Source organism: Sarcophilus harrisii, chromosome 2 (genome assembly GCF_902635505.1).
Source record: "Sarcophilus harrisii chromosome 2, mSarHar1.11, whole genome shotgun sequence".
Lineage (NCBI taxonomy): Eukaryota > Metazoa > Chordata > Mammalia > Dasyuromorphia > Dasyuridae > Sarcophilus > Sarcophilus harrisii.
The window spans coordinates 553,795,521-553,812,025 of NC_045427.1; the positions used below are offsets into that span (position 1 = coordinate 553,795,521).

The 16,505-nt window shown below is 34.8% G+C and overlaps 1 protein-coding gene across 2 annotated transcripts in view; it reads left to right on the top strand.

Moving 5' to 3' along the window:
* SAXO2 (stabilizer of axonemal microtubules 2) overlaps positions 1-15,333 on the top strand; it is a 90,332-nt gene extending 74,999 nt beyond the window's left edge. For both annotated transcript variants that reach the window (XM_031955658.1, XM_023496642.2), the window contains exons 2-4: positions 3,887-4,030; positions 6,540-6,742; positions 13,529-15,333. In XM_031955658.1, coding sequence (XP_031811518.1) covers positions 3,887-4,030; positions 6,540-6,742; positions 13,529-14,460 — 1,279 coding nt within the window. In that variant the 3' untranslated portion in view covers positions 14,461-15,333. The remainder of the gene's footprint in view (positions 1-3,886; positions 4,031-6,539; positions 6,743-13,528) is intronic.
* The last annotated feature ends 1,172 nt before the right edge of the window (positions 15,334-16,505 follow it).

A 16,505-nucleotide genomic window follows, 5' to 3' on the forward strand; every position in this document is an offset into this window, starting at 1 on the left:
GCCCAATACCCAAAAAGCTCTATTTGTAGAATATGTAAGAATAATAAACCCAATAAAAACACTTAATAACATAAAATTAATGTAAGTAACCAGGGAAAAACAATTGGTCAAATTCTTAGTCTTCTATATGCAAATGAGCAAAATGTTCTATTTCCTGTAGGACAGAGAAAAAAGTTCCTAGGGAAAACTCACCTAGAAGTGGAGAGGCTGTCCTTCAGACAATGCAGCTCCTGTCTTCTCACTTCTTTAACCAGTTTTCACTTTCAAAAGCCATTTTTGCATCCAGAAACTGAGTCTGACATCACAATCCTTCTTGCAAAGAGAATGAAGGCTCTCTCACCTCTAAGAGGACTTGGCACTAGTGGACTCCATTAAAGAAGAAGACAATCCTTTTCCACTTTGCCCTTGTGTGCTTTCATCAACTAGGTTATAAGATCTTTGGAAATAATCATGGCTTTGTGTAGAAACTCATAGAGGGAAGAAGGATCATTTTTTAATATCTTTACCCACTAGCACTTAATAGATAATATTACATATAAGAAATATTTAATACATGTCTGTTGAATACTACATGAATGTGTTCAATAAATATTTGTTCATTGAATTTTACTTACAAATTAAAATACTTTCCTACCATTTTTTGCAAATCAGTATTCACTTCTAAATCTGCTATGTTATGAAGATGTGTAATCTGTGTGATCTGTGATAGAGATCTACCTTATAAAACATCTTTTGTTCCTCAAAACTCTTTGGTTTTTGCCTTCTTTTTGCTTTGGTTTCCTTAGGTAATTGACTTTTCTTTTCTGAGCCTATATATATTTTCTCCCTCTATAAAATGGAGGTAGGAGGTTGGGCAACCTAATTTCTAATGTTTCTTCCAACTTTAACATTCTGTGATTTTAAGGAAGTGTTTTGTAAACCTCCAAAGACCGCATGGAATTTTAATTTAAATAGACCACACTGGAAGGGATTTTAGGGATTATCTAGCCCATTAGATAAAGAAACAGAACCAAAGAGATAAAGGGACTTTCCTAAAGAGTCACAAGGTAACAGGGATAGCAAGTATTCAAACTCAAGATTTATAGCTTGAGATCTAAATATGAACTATTATTCTCGAATTTCCTTTACCTTTAATTTTTTTTTCTTATAAATTTCTAAGTTCCAAAACACCTCATTGTTTGCTAGTCTATGTCAATTTTGTTTACCAAAGATAGATGACATGTTAATCTGAGACATCTACTCCTTACTGTCAGTTGAATAATAGAAAGTTGGCAAGAAAATATGCAAAAACAATATAAGCCCACATCATGTTAATTACTTTTTGCTAAATGGAAAATTTCTCATTGAAATAATGTCAGTAGCATCTTATCTCTGATGTTGGAGAAGTATAGAATAATAGAATACTGAATTTAGAGTCTAGATATTTGGATTTATTATCATAGATTTTGACAGGAATGTGGTATGAAATTGAGAAAAATTATTATCTCTGTGCTTGTTTTCTCTACAGCATGGAGACCATTCCTAGCTTATTTTGCACAAAGATGGATACATTTTTATCATTCCAAAGATCTATTATAAACACCCTTTAGTTCCTTTATCAGCTGAGTCATAGATAACAGGTAATAGATTTTTAGCCAGTGATTAACTATACTCTTGGAGATATCATTTATTCCCAAAAAAGAGTTCAATTGTCATCTCTGCAGATGATTCCCAGATTTATATTTTCAGTCCTACTCTACCCTGAACTTCAGTCCCAAATCTCCTAATATTCCTTGAACATTTCCAGCTGGACATTCCAGAGGCATCTAAAATTGACCCTGTCTAAACGGAACTCATAATCTTTCCCCCAGTCCCTACCCCCTCTTCTTAACTATGCTTTCTGTCAAGATGCTTTCTGGTCTCAATATGCCTTAACACAGACTGTCCACTTCTTTCCATCTCCTATTCTGTGACTGAAATGTACTACTTCCTTGCTTCATCTTTCCAAATGCCTAGCTACCTTTAAAAATTAACACTTGTTCCACCTCCTACATGAGGCCTTTCTTGATTGCTTTAGAAGCTGTGTCCTCCCCCATTACCTTGATTTTATCTTATGTACATTTTATATCTACTTTTATGTGAACATTTCATTTTCCCTGATAGAATATAAGCACCTTGAGGATACTAAAATACTTGGCACATAGGAATCACTGAATGAATGCTTATTGATTGATTCATTTTCTTGGGAATTTTTCTGATTAGAAGTACCAATCTAGAAACAGAGAAGCCTTGACCAGAAGCTGTTAACTTGTTTTTTCAATATTTCGCCTTTGGTAGCCTAGTGAAATTATGAATTCCCTTCTAGAATAATATTTTCTTTATTTTTTTTAATACACATTTCTTTATGAATCATGTTGAGAAAGAAAAATTAGAACAAAAAGGGAAAAAACCACAAGAGAAAAAAAAAAGAAGAAAGTGAACATGGCATATGTTGATTTACATTCAGTCTCTATAGTTCTCTTTCTGGATGCAAATAGTGTTTTCTATCCAAAGTTTATTGGGATTTCTTTATATTACTGAACTACTGAGAAGAACTAAGTCTTCCATAATGGAAAACAATTCTCAGTAGTTCAGTAATCTTAAACTTGCTATTACTATGTATGATGTATTTCTGATTCTACTTGTTTTGCTCAGCATCAGCTCATAAATATCTTTCCAGTCTTTCTAAAATTAGCTTGTTCATTTTTATAGAATAATATTCTATTACCTTCATATACCACAACTTGTTCAGCCATTCCCCAATTGATGAGAATCTACTCATGTTCCAATTCTTTGCTACCACAAAAAGAGCTGCTACAAACATTTTTGGGATATAGATCCAGTATTGGCACTGTAGAATGATGTTTTCAAACATATAAAATAAAATCCATAGGATCATATGGAAACCAATTATATTGGAATACATTTATTAAATATTTTTAAAGCTCTAGACTGTACTGGAAAAACACTAAAGAAAGTATTACTATGCCACTCTTCTTTTGTTGAATTGCAGTTTACTGTATCTGCTTCATGCTGATCATCCTTATCAATTTACATATATCTTTGCATTATTAACTTGTATTTCATCACACTTTTACAATTCACAAGGTTGTAAATTATCCTTCTTTGATCATAATTTTAAGTTAGCTGCTTTTTGATGTAAAGGATTAGGGTAATAATACATGTACAAGTTATACTAAAGCCTGGGTTATTTGGAAGCCATTTTATAGATCAATGATTCCATGTATGATTTAGAGATTCTTATAAAATTTAAAATAGAGGGAGGCAATTTTGTTACTAATTTTAGCATTTTTTCTTTTCCCTACCTGGTCCTCAATCTTGATCTGCATCCTGTAGTCAATTTTACCTGTGGGACCTGTACCTTCTGGATAGGTTATGAAAATCAAATAATTCATTTAAGATTGTTGCTTGAAATATGATATTGGGGTTGGGGTAAACAGTGAAAAGACTACTGAATCAAGAAATAGAGTATGTATGTGGTAATGGTGTATATGTTAGCTCTGGGAAGTCAGTTAGTCTATCTGAGCTTCCATTTCCTCATATGTAAAATAGAAATAAGAATACCGGCCTTGACAGCAGGCAAGATTTCACTCCAATTTTTTCTTTCTTTCATTTCCCTCATATTTTCATTCCTTTTCATTCTTTTATAAATTTCATTAAATAACCTACAATGACAGATTAGTTAAGAAAAGTCTCACATTTAACATAAATATGTTTATGTTTATAAACTGCTCTCAAGTAAAAACCCCTAAATATATTGAAGATTTCTGGGTTACAATATAATGAATTCATTACATGAAAAATATTTTTAAAAGTTGAAACAATTTGTTTATTTGTATTTACACAGGCTCCATCGCTGTCCTCAGAGGCCTACAAGGATTTATGAAAAACTAGATTTGAGTAACCCCATAACTGAATATTCAGAAAAATATACCCACTTTGAAAGTATTAAGCCTGTGCAACATCAATTTCAAGCATGTGGTGACAAAATGTAAGAAATAATAGTATTTAATTAAATAGTATTGTAATTAAATAGCATTGTAATGGGGGGTAAAGCTATTTCTAGCCTTCAAAAATGGTTTGTTGGTGTGCTTTATTTTTTATGACATTATTGTCCCTTTCTAATGACCTTTCCCAACCAATAGGACTCTCCCCTGCAACAAACAAGTTCTGCTTAGCAAAGCAAATCAACACATTGACCATGTTTGAAGATGTGTAGTTTGTTCTGCACCTATTATCCACCATTCTTTCGCATGCTTCATTTTCATGTTGTCTTCCTCACATGTAGCCACCATTGCTCACAGACAGTATGTTGATAAGAGAGGGCCAACGCTGTTACAGTCTTGTGGCCATGTCAGTTCTGATTCTGCATACCTTGTTTTGCCTCAGATCGTGTAAGTCTCCCCAGATTACTTCCTGTTCATCATTTCCCCTTGCAGGACAGTATAATTCACATTTTGGTTAGTCAGTAGATACCCACTTAACTTCTACTTTTTTGCTATTGCAATATCAGACCTTTCCTTCAATATTTGACCTCCTTAGGGTATTTGCCTAGTGGCAGCATCACTCAGGTCAAAGGCAATGTATGGTTTATTGTTTAATTGTTTTCCATAACAGTTGGGTTAATTGACACCTGCACCAGAAATGCCTCCTCACCTTTACATCAGACTAAAATCTACTCCCTGCTACAGGTAGGATCCTTTGAGGGAGCTGGGGGACAAAATCCCGGAATCCACGTTATCTGTGGCCCAGCCCCTCTCCCAGGCAGGAAGGACTGGCCTATTAATCCCACATAGGCTTGGTCTGGAGCTTCTTTACTTGCCGCTTTGTTATTCCTCTCCCTGTCCTCTTGACAATAACTGAGGTGTCCCTCCGAGCTCTTCCCTTGGTTTCTCCTTTGTTCTACCTGCTGGTTTTTCTCATTCTATGTCAATTTCTTGAGAAAGCTAAACTTGGTTTGTATCTTTAATGTCAGCATCCCTGTTAGAAGTGGGATTCTCACTTTGACATTAAGCTAGTAATGTATGATTACTGATTATTGATGATTAATGATTCCTGAAGCAGGAATCATCTATGAAGAAACCAGACCATTTAATTTTGAGGCTCAGAAAAGATGATTAAAAATAAGACTGAGGAGAGTAAAAAGAAATAGAAGGGAAAAGATATTTATTCTGAAGTTCACATTTTGATGTGAATTTTTCTGTCACTGTCCATACTTAATTGGTTGATTAACTTTTATTTTCTCTGATTATTTTTCCACTTTTCCACACCTTTCTTTAATTTTTATTTTTACATTCCTCCATCACATTTTTTATTTGTTTAAGCCAGAATCCCGGCATTATTTTGGTTCAGGTAGAGTCAAATTCACTTGTGTATAGCACTGATGGAGAACTTGATGTAGTCTTTAGGCTGAATGTAGCCCTTGACTTCATTTCAACCAGTCCTTTTAGTCATAGACACTACAATTCAGAGAACAATTTCCTTTAAGTGAGTATCTTAGATTTCCAGTTCAGAGTAGAATTTCTGAAGTTATAAGAATAAAAAATAAAAGATGTGTGAACAGTGGTCAATAGTCTGAATTGCATTGACTTACCCCAGAGATTTACCCCAGTTCTCACTTATATAACCACAATATACCAGAGACTATGTCCCAGAAATTTTGAGTCTCTTCTAAGCAACCTAACCTAAACTAATGACAATCAAGGAGGTTGATGACTTTTCACACAAAGGTAAGTGAACCAGATTCAAAGGTGGGTGAGAAACAAGATTTTATTCTGTAATTTATAGTCATTTTGCCAGACTAATCCTCAGTAGGAAGTTTAAAAAATAGTAATCAAGTGGACCTTTTGAGAGATAAAGCATCAAGATACTTTAGGATTTACTTAGGAGAAAGAGCTGTGGATTCCCAGTCAAAGGCTTTCAGGTTGGAGCCTAATGCTTTTATTATCTGTGATCCCAGCCAAATCACAACTCCATCAGATTGAGAGCAAGGACTGTTTTTTTGTTTTTGTTTTTGTGGAGGTTTTTTTGCCTTTCTTTGTGTACCCCCAATGTCTAGCATAATACTTTCCACATAGGTGATACTTAATAAATACCTGCTAACTTGACAACTTTTTTGGATGTCAATTTCTTCATCTGTAAAAATGAAAGTGTTAGAAAAAATGAACTCTGACATTCCTTCCAGTTCTAAATTTAAATTTTTAAAACACCGGCAAGACAGAGGGTAAATAGATTATCTAATCCAGCATGCCAGACTAATTTAATATCTTTCTGTAGAAGAGGAATGATTGTAGGGCAGCTGCTCAGGGTCTTTGGGAGGCCGTGGAGACCCGAAAAAAGGGCTATGTGGTGGTACCAGTACTGCCTCTAACTCTGAGCTTCTTCTGATAGTCCTTGGCTTCCTGATTTGTGTTTTGAATCTGAAATACCCTCAGTACTCATATTTCATGAAGCAAAAAATTAATATCCTTTATGGAATGTCCCATGTTACAATATTTCAGATCTGAATGTCTTCCCTGTGATACATATAAAGAAAAGGTTGAAGCACCTGATGAATACAAGTCAAAAATGATGGAACCTGATTTGGCAACTACCTATAAGCGGAATTTTATTTTTTATCCATCAAAACCTGCTGAAACATTGTGGCCTCCAGAAAGACAACTTATTAAAAAAGAAAAGATGGATACTCTTCCTACCTATAGAGGTAATATATCACATATTTTTAAAAGGAGTAACATAACCAGCACATACTTTTAATGTAGTGATGTACTGATTTTTAGATACTTTTCATAAACTTTGTTGGGTCAAATATGAACTTCTCAAATATCTCTGCAAAGCAATAATATATATATATACATACACACTTGTATGTATCTATACATATAAATATGCCACACATGTACCATGACTAGGATTATGTGTATATATATATATATATATATATATATATATATATATATTCATATATCCATATACATGCTTTCAAAAACATTTTGGCAGCTCATATTTGTAAAGGTACACATATCTGTATGTGTCTATTTACAAGTACATATATGCCCATACAATGAAACATAACTCATTCAGAGCCTAATTCAAATTTTGTACAAATCATATTTGACCAACAATGTATGGCCTATATTTGGCCAATATGGCACTTTAATTTTAAATAATGACTTTAGTTTCTCATTAAATTTAGCTTATGGTATTTGGAAGATGTATTAATTTCCTTTGATCATAAGCAAGTAACTGGATGGGATTATAAAAGATGTTTTAGATAGGATAATTTTCAGCCTCAGCTTCCTGTTCCTGAAAAATAACAGGGTTAGGCTAGAATATTGCCTCTCAGGAGCTAGGATTTATGGCTGAATACTCTAGTGAAAGCAAAGGCAGTAATAGCCATATTATAGAATCAAAAGCATTATACCAGAATGATGAAGACCAAATAAATGATTTTAAGAATTAAGATAACTAAGGAATTCTTAGGTGCAGAAAAGTCAGAAAAACAAGAAATTAATGATGTGGGTAAACAATAGCTGAATAAGGAAGACAGTGATGATGTTTAGGGGGGAAGGAATTATGGGACTGGGAAAGCTGAGGAAAAGGATATTCTGAAAATGGATTACAACATCTCTGATGCCTACTTTTTGGTTAAAAATTACATGTGAGATCTGTATGTAAAAACTGAGAATCAAGATTTGGGATTGAAGAAAAGACTCAGGGCCCCACTTTATTAAAAAGCAACTACTCCTACTATAACAGAAATAATGTAAATAATTTACATTTAGATAGCACTTTAACTTATACAAAGCACTTTGTATATGTGTATAAGTGCATTATGTACTCATACATATAAGGCACTGCTTTAATTAGAGAAGATACAGAGATAAATAAAACAGGAATCAGGACTTCAAGAAGTTCATAATTATTATAGAACCTGGTATCTTGCTATGAAGGTTGTATAAGAAGGGGCTAGAAAGGAGAGGAGGTGCAAATTATCAAGAACCTATCATTTGCCAGTTACTATCCTGGGAGCTGGACACGCAGAAACAGAAGGAAAAAAGATCTCATACTCAAGAGAGTTAATATCCTGATGCCTCATGCACAAAGCTAAAGATAATAAATGCAAGGCCATTTGGGCAGTAGAGAACACTGGTCAGCCTGAGAGAATCTTAAAAAATTAAGTAGGAGCAGCTACATGACAGTGCACTAGCCCTGGAATCAGGAGGACCCGAGTTCATAGCCATCCAGTCTGGAGACACATACTAACTAGGTGACCTCCCACAAGTCACTTACCCCTGATTGTCTTAATAAAAAAAAATCAGTAGCTACTGAGCTGAGTTTTGAAAAAAGTTTGGGAAGCCAAGAAATGGAATGTTGTTTGGGAAATTGCTAGTAGTCCAATTTAGCTGGATGTTGGATGTATTAAAAAGGAATAGGATGAAATGTCTAGAAAGGGGTATCATGGAGAGTTTTAAATGTAAGGCTTAGATTTTGAATTTGATCCTAGAAGTAATGGGGAGCTATGAAAGATTGTTTTTTTGTTTTTGAGGAAGAGAAGAATGACTAGTTCCATCTTTACCTTAGAAAGAAAAGTTGCTTTGGCAACTGTGTGGTAGATGGATTTGAGAGAGGGGCATTTGCAAACAGGAAGGCCAGTTAGGAGGCTATTACGATAAAATGCGTAAGGTTCTGAGAGAACTGGAATGGATTTGGTGATGGGGGTAAAATGAAAGAGAAAGATACTAGAAATATTGTAGAAAGTCTCAGATCTCAAATTTCATTTGTGAAGCAAGAGCCATTGAACCAATGTGTAACATGAATTCACCTGTACTTGAAGAAAATAAGGAGTGGAAAAAATGTTTTGTAAGGTGCTTAAGTAGAGATGGGAAGACCCATTAGGAAGAAGATACTGTAGCCCAGGAGAGTGGTAATGAGGACCTGTATTAGGTTCTAAGAGAGGGAGGAATTAGTGAAAGAACAGTTAGAGAAATAAGTATAGACAGCTGGATCTGTATTCCTAGGTTTCATCTGCATTTGGTTGATTTCATGACTTAGGAGTAAAGGAGATGTGGATAAGGCAGAAAGGTCAAGGGAAGGTTTTGATCTGTTGTTTCCCGGTTTTTTAGGACTGCGGAAACTTGAACATATTTGTAGGCAAATATAAGGGAGCCATTGGAGGGGCCAAGACCGACCCATAAGAGAGAAGGAATGATTGGATTAATCAGTATCTTGGAGGGGGCAGAAAGGCTGAGATCAAGGGCCTAGACAGAGAGAATAGGCTAGATTGCTTCTTTCTCTGAGATGGAAGGACATAAAAATGAGAGACCATGCTGAGAAAGTTGAGATGGTTTCCATTTCCTTTTAAATCTCAGGGAAGCAGGTGGGCTAGTTCATCTGATTTGGCACATTTAGAGGCCTAAGGAGAGAAAAGGTTTGGCATAGTTGTGACAAAAGGGAAATAGGATAGGGAATCAGTAAGAGTAGAAAATTGTAATAAATGTTATCCTTATTGTTCCATACTAGTCAGCAACTTTAAGGACATTTCCCCATTTCCCTTTTTACCTCCCCTTTCCCTTTTCCAGCAAAGATAATAAACTATGAGTTATTATTATAAAAATAATTATTATAATTTATTAGATGTTATATGTCATATAATAAATATAAAATAAATATTATAATATAATAAATTAATTATAATCCATTATTATACAAATGAAACTAAATGCAAAATCATTTTATGTGGGGAGAGATCTAGAAGTAGAAATTGTTCAGTATTACATCTGCCATCTGTTATTTTTTATTAATATAATTATATGTATGTATTTAGAGAGAAAATATGATACATATCTATGTATCAAAACATCAAGATAGATATTCTTTTTGGCTAAAACCCCTTTATTATATACTTTCTCCTGGGACATTTTCAGAATTGAAAACTAATACTAATCTATGTGTTTAGCTCTTTACAAAATGTTTTCTTTACAAGCACCTTATGAAGTAGTAGGCAGTATGATAATTAAAAGCCTAGATTTATTTTTTTAATTAAAAAAAATTTATTTTATCTTAAAAAACCGTAAAGAAAAAAAGAAAAATAGAAAAGGAATACAAAACAAAAGAGAACATTGTCACGTGCCCAGCAGAACATAAGGGAAAATTCAAAATATGTTGGAAAAAATTACTAGTTCAAGGAAGTATTTATCTAGTAGTGGAAGAAATTATATTCATGTGTCCATATTTTCTTTACTTTTCTTGTAAATTGTTCTTTTGTTCTCTATTGCCCATCTTTTTTACTTTATTCTTTTTCCCTTGCTCATCCCCACCCCTACCCCCAAGCAGGCTATAGTTAAGAAAGGATATATTTATGTCTATATCTGTAGAACACACACACACATACACACACACATGCACACACACCTCTGCCCCTTCGTCCTACACAGATGCTTATCTTTCCTATGTGTGCTGACTTCCCTTTAATTCTGCCTTGCTACTGCTTAGCTTCCCCCCACCTATGAATCCCTCCCTTGCTTTCTTCCCTCATCCTTTGCTTCCCTGTCCACCCATCCCTCCCCCCTTATTTCTTTATAGATTTTAGAGGGTGCTATACCATTCATAATATGTATAAATGTTGCCTATTTAACCCATTCCAGATATGAGTAGGTTTTCAGAACTTGGACCCCTTCTCCCCCTTTAATGCCTATATATCTATTCTTCCTCTGCACTTCATTTGTGTAACATGATTACTATTTTTCCTTAACTGTACCCCAATCTTTCTTTTGAGTTTCCATATTGTTGATGTCAATCTTGAACATATGGTATATATTTAGTCATGTTAAATTCCTTGAAACTGATCTTTGTTACTGACTGTTAATATGTTAAATTTTCTATTAAGTTCAAGTTTGGTTGATAGAAAGTCCTGAAAATCTACAAGTTCATTAAATGTCCATTTTCTCATTCAATATTAATAGAAAATTTTTTTGGATATGATATTTTTGGCCATAGACTTAGTTCTTTTGATCGTTAGTAGATAGGATTCCAGGACTTGCAGTTTTTTATTCTGGTTGCTGCTAAGTCCTGTACAATTCTAAATGTAGCTCCAGCATATTTGAGTTGTTTTTTTCCTTGTGTCCTGAAATATTTTCTTTTTGATCTGGAGGTTTTGAAATTTGGCAATAATATTCCTATGTGTTTTCCACAAAGGATTTCACTGAGATGGTAATAGGTGGATTTCTTTTACTTTTACTTTCCCCTCATGTTCTATCACTCCAGAATAACTTTCTTGGATTATTTCTTGCATTATTGTGTCAAGATTCTTTTTTTTGCTCACAATTTTAGGGAAGTCCAATTATTCTTATATTTTCTCTTCTTGATCTGTCCTCTATAGGTGTTGTTTTACATTCTGTTGTATTTTTTCATCCTTTAGAATCTGGTTTGTTATTTTTTGGTCTCTCATAGCTTTACTGGCTTCCCTTACCCAATTTTCAAAGACTTATTTTCATCTTTGAAACTCTGTATCTTCTTTTCTAATTAATTTTTTTCATAATCTTTTTGTTTTTCTTAGATGATTTTTATTTAGTTAGTTTTTCCTCAGTGTCTCTCGCTTGATTAAAAATTTTTTCTTTTGAATTCTATAAATTCAATGTTACTCTTTGAGGTAAAAGAAGCTCTTTTCTGCTTCACTGTCCTCCTCTGAAGATGAACCTGGGTCTTTCCTATTCCCACAACAAGTTTCTATAATGGGTTCTTCCTTCTTTGCCAGTTCATTTTTTTTTTAAAATAAGAGTATTAGTGTAAGCATCTCTAATTCCAGAGTGGGGGGACAGTGCCTCTGGCTTCACTTCAGCTCTCCCCTCTGACCAGGAAACCCAAACCAAGAATTTCCCCTCCTGCAGGTGCCAGCAGCGTCCCTGCCCACTGCCTCTGCACTCACTGGGGGCTGGCTCCTTCTGGTCCAGGGCTGTGTCCCTGAAGCACAGCTGGGCCTGGTGTTCCCAATCAGCAGAGGTTCCCCCAGTCTTCCCAACTCCATAAACAATCCCAGAGATGAAAGTCTCTGTGGTTCCTGTGGAGGCTCCAGCCATGGCCCTGGGCGGGCACTTTACACAGGTTAATCCCCAAGCCCTAGGTCTTTCTTCAGATTTTAGGTTGTACCAGGAGGAACCCTGTTCTGCCCAAAGTCTTCTAGATTTTTCACCAGTCTATATTCTCCCTGAGGGGAGATCTAGAGAGCTTGAATTTACCAACCTATTCCATCATCTTGCCAGCATCCTTCATAAACTTGATTTATAGATGAAGAAACTGAGAAGCTCAGAAAGAGTCAATGAATAATTAACCAGGGAAACACAGGGAAAGAGCAAGTGGAAGATTTAAGACTCAAACTAGCTCTTCTGATTGCAAGCTGACAGCTTTTTCTACCATACCATAGTAATGCTTAAGATTTTGCTATAATTTTTCTCCTTATTGAATTTTCTAAGATCCATATAAATAAAACCAGTGTTGTGTTTTTAATGATGTGTACAATTAGATTCCTCTCTTCTTCCTCCTTTTCTCTTCTTCTATTTTTCTCTCTCACACACACACACACACACACACACACACACACACACCCCTCTCACATATTTGATAAAAGCAAAGGTTTCTTAAAAGCTGGCATTTCCTTTGGGCTCCTTGCCTTCCTGTTTCACGAGTCAAAACTAAAGTTCCATATAATCTCCTAGCCCATCATTCTCTCAAACTCCCTTCTGAGGGGAAGCTTTTGAACAGCATCTCCTTCCCACTCCCTCCTCCCATTAGTAGCTCACTCCTAACCAGACTGAGAAAGATTAGCCTTACTATCTTGGATGCTGAATAACAAAAGACAAACAGAAGCACATGTACCTGAATTTAATATCACAGAAAAGGAGGAAGAGAATATCGAAAACTGACTTTGAGCGCAAGCCTCTATCAAGAGAGTTTAGGGCAGGGAAGAAAGTGAGAGAGGAATTAGGCGAAGGAAAAGATTCATTCAGGAGGGAAGACTCATTCTTAATTTGAGTTCTAATTACAGATCTATAGTTTAAAGAAACTATTAATTTCTAGACACATTAGATAATAATTAGTCACCTACAAATATTTACTGAGCACCTCCTATATTTAAGGCTAGGCATTATGGAGGATACAGATATGTACAATAACATTTCATTATCTACAAGGAACTTTTTATCAAGCTGGGAAGACAAAACATGAATGCTTACATGTGAAAAGTTAATACAATAAACAAAAATTTTAAGCCAATAAGATAAGTGATGCCATAAGGCAATTTGTGATTAGTTACCAAATGAATAAATGATATAGAGAATAGAAGATTTCCAAAGATAGGGGAATTACTGGCAGTGACAGAAGGGAGTGATATTAATAGAGCAATTATTTAAGAATCAACAGGTCTTTAATTTTCATTTTATGTTTAAAGATTCTTTTATCTAATTTTTTATCTTAAATTCATTTTATTTTAAAGATGATTTCAGACCTTGGACTATCAAGAAAAGTGAAACTGCTGAACCTCTGCCTACCGAGAAATTTCAGAATGGCTTAAGTCCTCAAAAACTACATGCTGGGTCAACTTTTAAACCTTTAAACCTACTCTTTCATTCTGCTATTCCCTTTAATGCTATTACAATCCATAAATCGTCATTTGTGCCTTACCAGCTAGAACCCAAATTTATAAGACCAAAAGAAGTTTACAAGCCAAACAATGAGCCCTTTGATGATTTAACAACTAACCGTCATACCTACAAAGGCCTTTTTGGAGAACCTGCAAAGAGTTGTAAACCTACAATCATCAGAGTGGAAAAAAGTGCTCCATTTGTGGAAAACACAGAATTTCGGGATAATTTTCAGGAAATTCCATTGCCCAAGGTGCGAAAATTAACAGAAGATGTCACCTCAACAAGTAGCATAGAGCACAGTAACAAAAACCGTCAAGATCATGTTTCAACTCTCATGACTACAGGGGTTCCCAAAAAGCCAGTTTATTCACGGATCTCTAAGTTTCCTTTTCAAGGAAGAAGCATCACAAAAGAGGATTTCAAACCATGGGACAAACCATGTCGGCTAGAAATGATTAAGCCCAAAAATCAGATTCCTGGTCCATCTGGGAAGTTTGACGGCTTGACCACGTTTAGATCTCATTACATACCACACGAGTTAATTCCAACACTGAATTTCAAACCTGTACCTGTTGTCGTTCACAGCACCGAACCATTTGATGATTCAACAGTATACTCAACACAATATACAGCCAAGAAACAGGAGACATGCCCAGCTTTCTATACTTCCCCTCCAGGATATGCATTTGAAAATACCGATTCCCAGGGTCACAAATTATTCCGCAAGGATATTCCTTCAGGGAAGGACTTTTCCCCATCAATTGATAAAGTTTCCAAATAAATGGATTTTGTGAAATGCTGGGCTGATGGACTTATGAGAATCAAAACATTTTAACTAGGTGATAAAGAGAAAAATCTTTGGAAGATTGTTCTTATGAAGGATTAATAGTAAAATATTTGAACTGGACTTTTTTTTTAACCTCAGGAAATTTGAAGATCTATCAAGAGAGATCAATATATCTGCTGACAGAATTGCTTCAACAGGTCTATGATTAAATTAGTATGACTATTCTTTTTACCAAAGCTAATCATAACCCTTCCATGCCTTAGGAGACAATTCTTCATAAGTTGTTAAGTCCCCCCAAAAATCATCAACAAGTAATCACCCTTTTATTAATGAGCATTTTGGATCCCTGGAAGGCAAGCAGGTCATTGACTTGTACTCATAGCCCTTCCAGCCTGGTGATACCTACCAAAGCTTGTAATTCACTGGCATAGCCTCCAGAAACCCAGGATTACCTCTTTTACTTCAGGAGGCATTAAAAATTGGATACTAAAGAGCCAAATACAATTAACATTGATATTTTTAGCCCATTTTTCTTAACAATACACTTAAACAATTTTAGTATGTGTATTCCCAATGTAACTTATTATTCTGAACATACAAATTGACAATTGATTCTCATTCTGTGATCTTATATAATTATCACATTTTTATGTGTATATAGCCAGGGATCCAATTGTTCAGTTATTAATTTCATTCTGTTTATAACAGTGTAATAATTCAACACATAGTAAATGAAACCCAGATGAAATTTGGTACATAAAATATGATTTCTGATATAAATTATGCTTTTAGAAATTCAAGCAGTTCATGATCATTCATATACTTAAGCTAATTTATTAAGTATTTTTAGATTTTTTTCCAGTTATTTTTTCTATATAATATTTCCCCAATCAAAGTCCTGTTATAATAATAATAACATATATCAAATGTAAGGTTTTTTTTGATTTATATATTTTATTTTTTTGATTTATATTTCATGATACATTTGATATATAGTAGATGTTTAATAAATGATTGAATACAGTGCTTTATAATATACAAAGTACTTTACAACAATCCTGTTAATTAGGTAGGATGACTTTTATTATTATTCCCATTTTACAGATAAACATCACAATTACTGTACTCTCTCACTTTCCTATCTTTGCTCAGGCTGTTTTGTAGGACTGAAATGATCTCCATTCCCATTTTTATCTTTTGAATTAAGTACTACTGATTCCCTTACAAAATGCCATATCATTCAAGAAGTTAACACTGATTGAACAAATCGAGTAATAACTTTTGCTCCTCAAAATTCCTATAATACTGTTGTGTAACTCTTTCATGGATTATGGACCATCTGGGTTAGTGTCCTTATCTTCCTATAACACTGCAATTTCCTTGGGTTTAAGGAGCATCTCCTTCCCTTTCCTTCCCTTCTCTTCTTCTTTTTTTTTTTTCCTGAGGCAATTGGGGTTAAGTGACTTGCCCAGGGTCACACAGCTAGGAAATGTTAAGTGTCTGAAGTCAAATTTGAACTCAGGTCTTCCTGACTTCAGAGCTGGTACTCTATCCACTGTACCACCTAGCTGCCCCCAGGAGTATCTTTTATCAATTTTTTTTATCTCCTTTGGCATGTAGCACAAAATCCTGCATCCAGTAGGTGCTAAATAAACTTTTACTGAACATTGTAGCCAGGGGATTAAATTTAAGTCCACTGATTTACCAGCCTATTACCTCTCAGGCTGACAATATAAAACATCCTGAATGTCTGATCCATGCCAAAATCAACCCAACTTAACCTCTGCCTTGGATGGCTCCTGCTCTCCCTTCCTTTTCAAGAAATCTCAGGCAATTCCATAAGAGCAGCTCAGATTCCCCTCAGCTTTCTTTCTGTGGACTTAAACTGCTCCCTCTCCCTTTTTGTTTTTGTTTTGTTTTTAAGAGGAAAGAGTGAATAAGTGACATTAAGGTATGGTGGATCTACATACCAAACAATCTTAAATACAGTTCCTGAAATGCTGTAGTATTCATTTTTACTAGAGCTCCAATTTGTCATT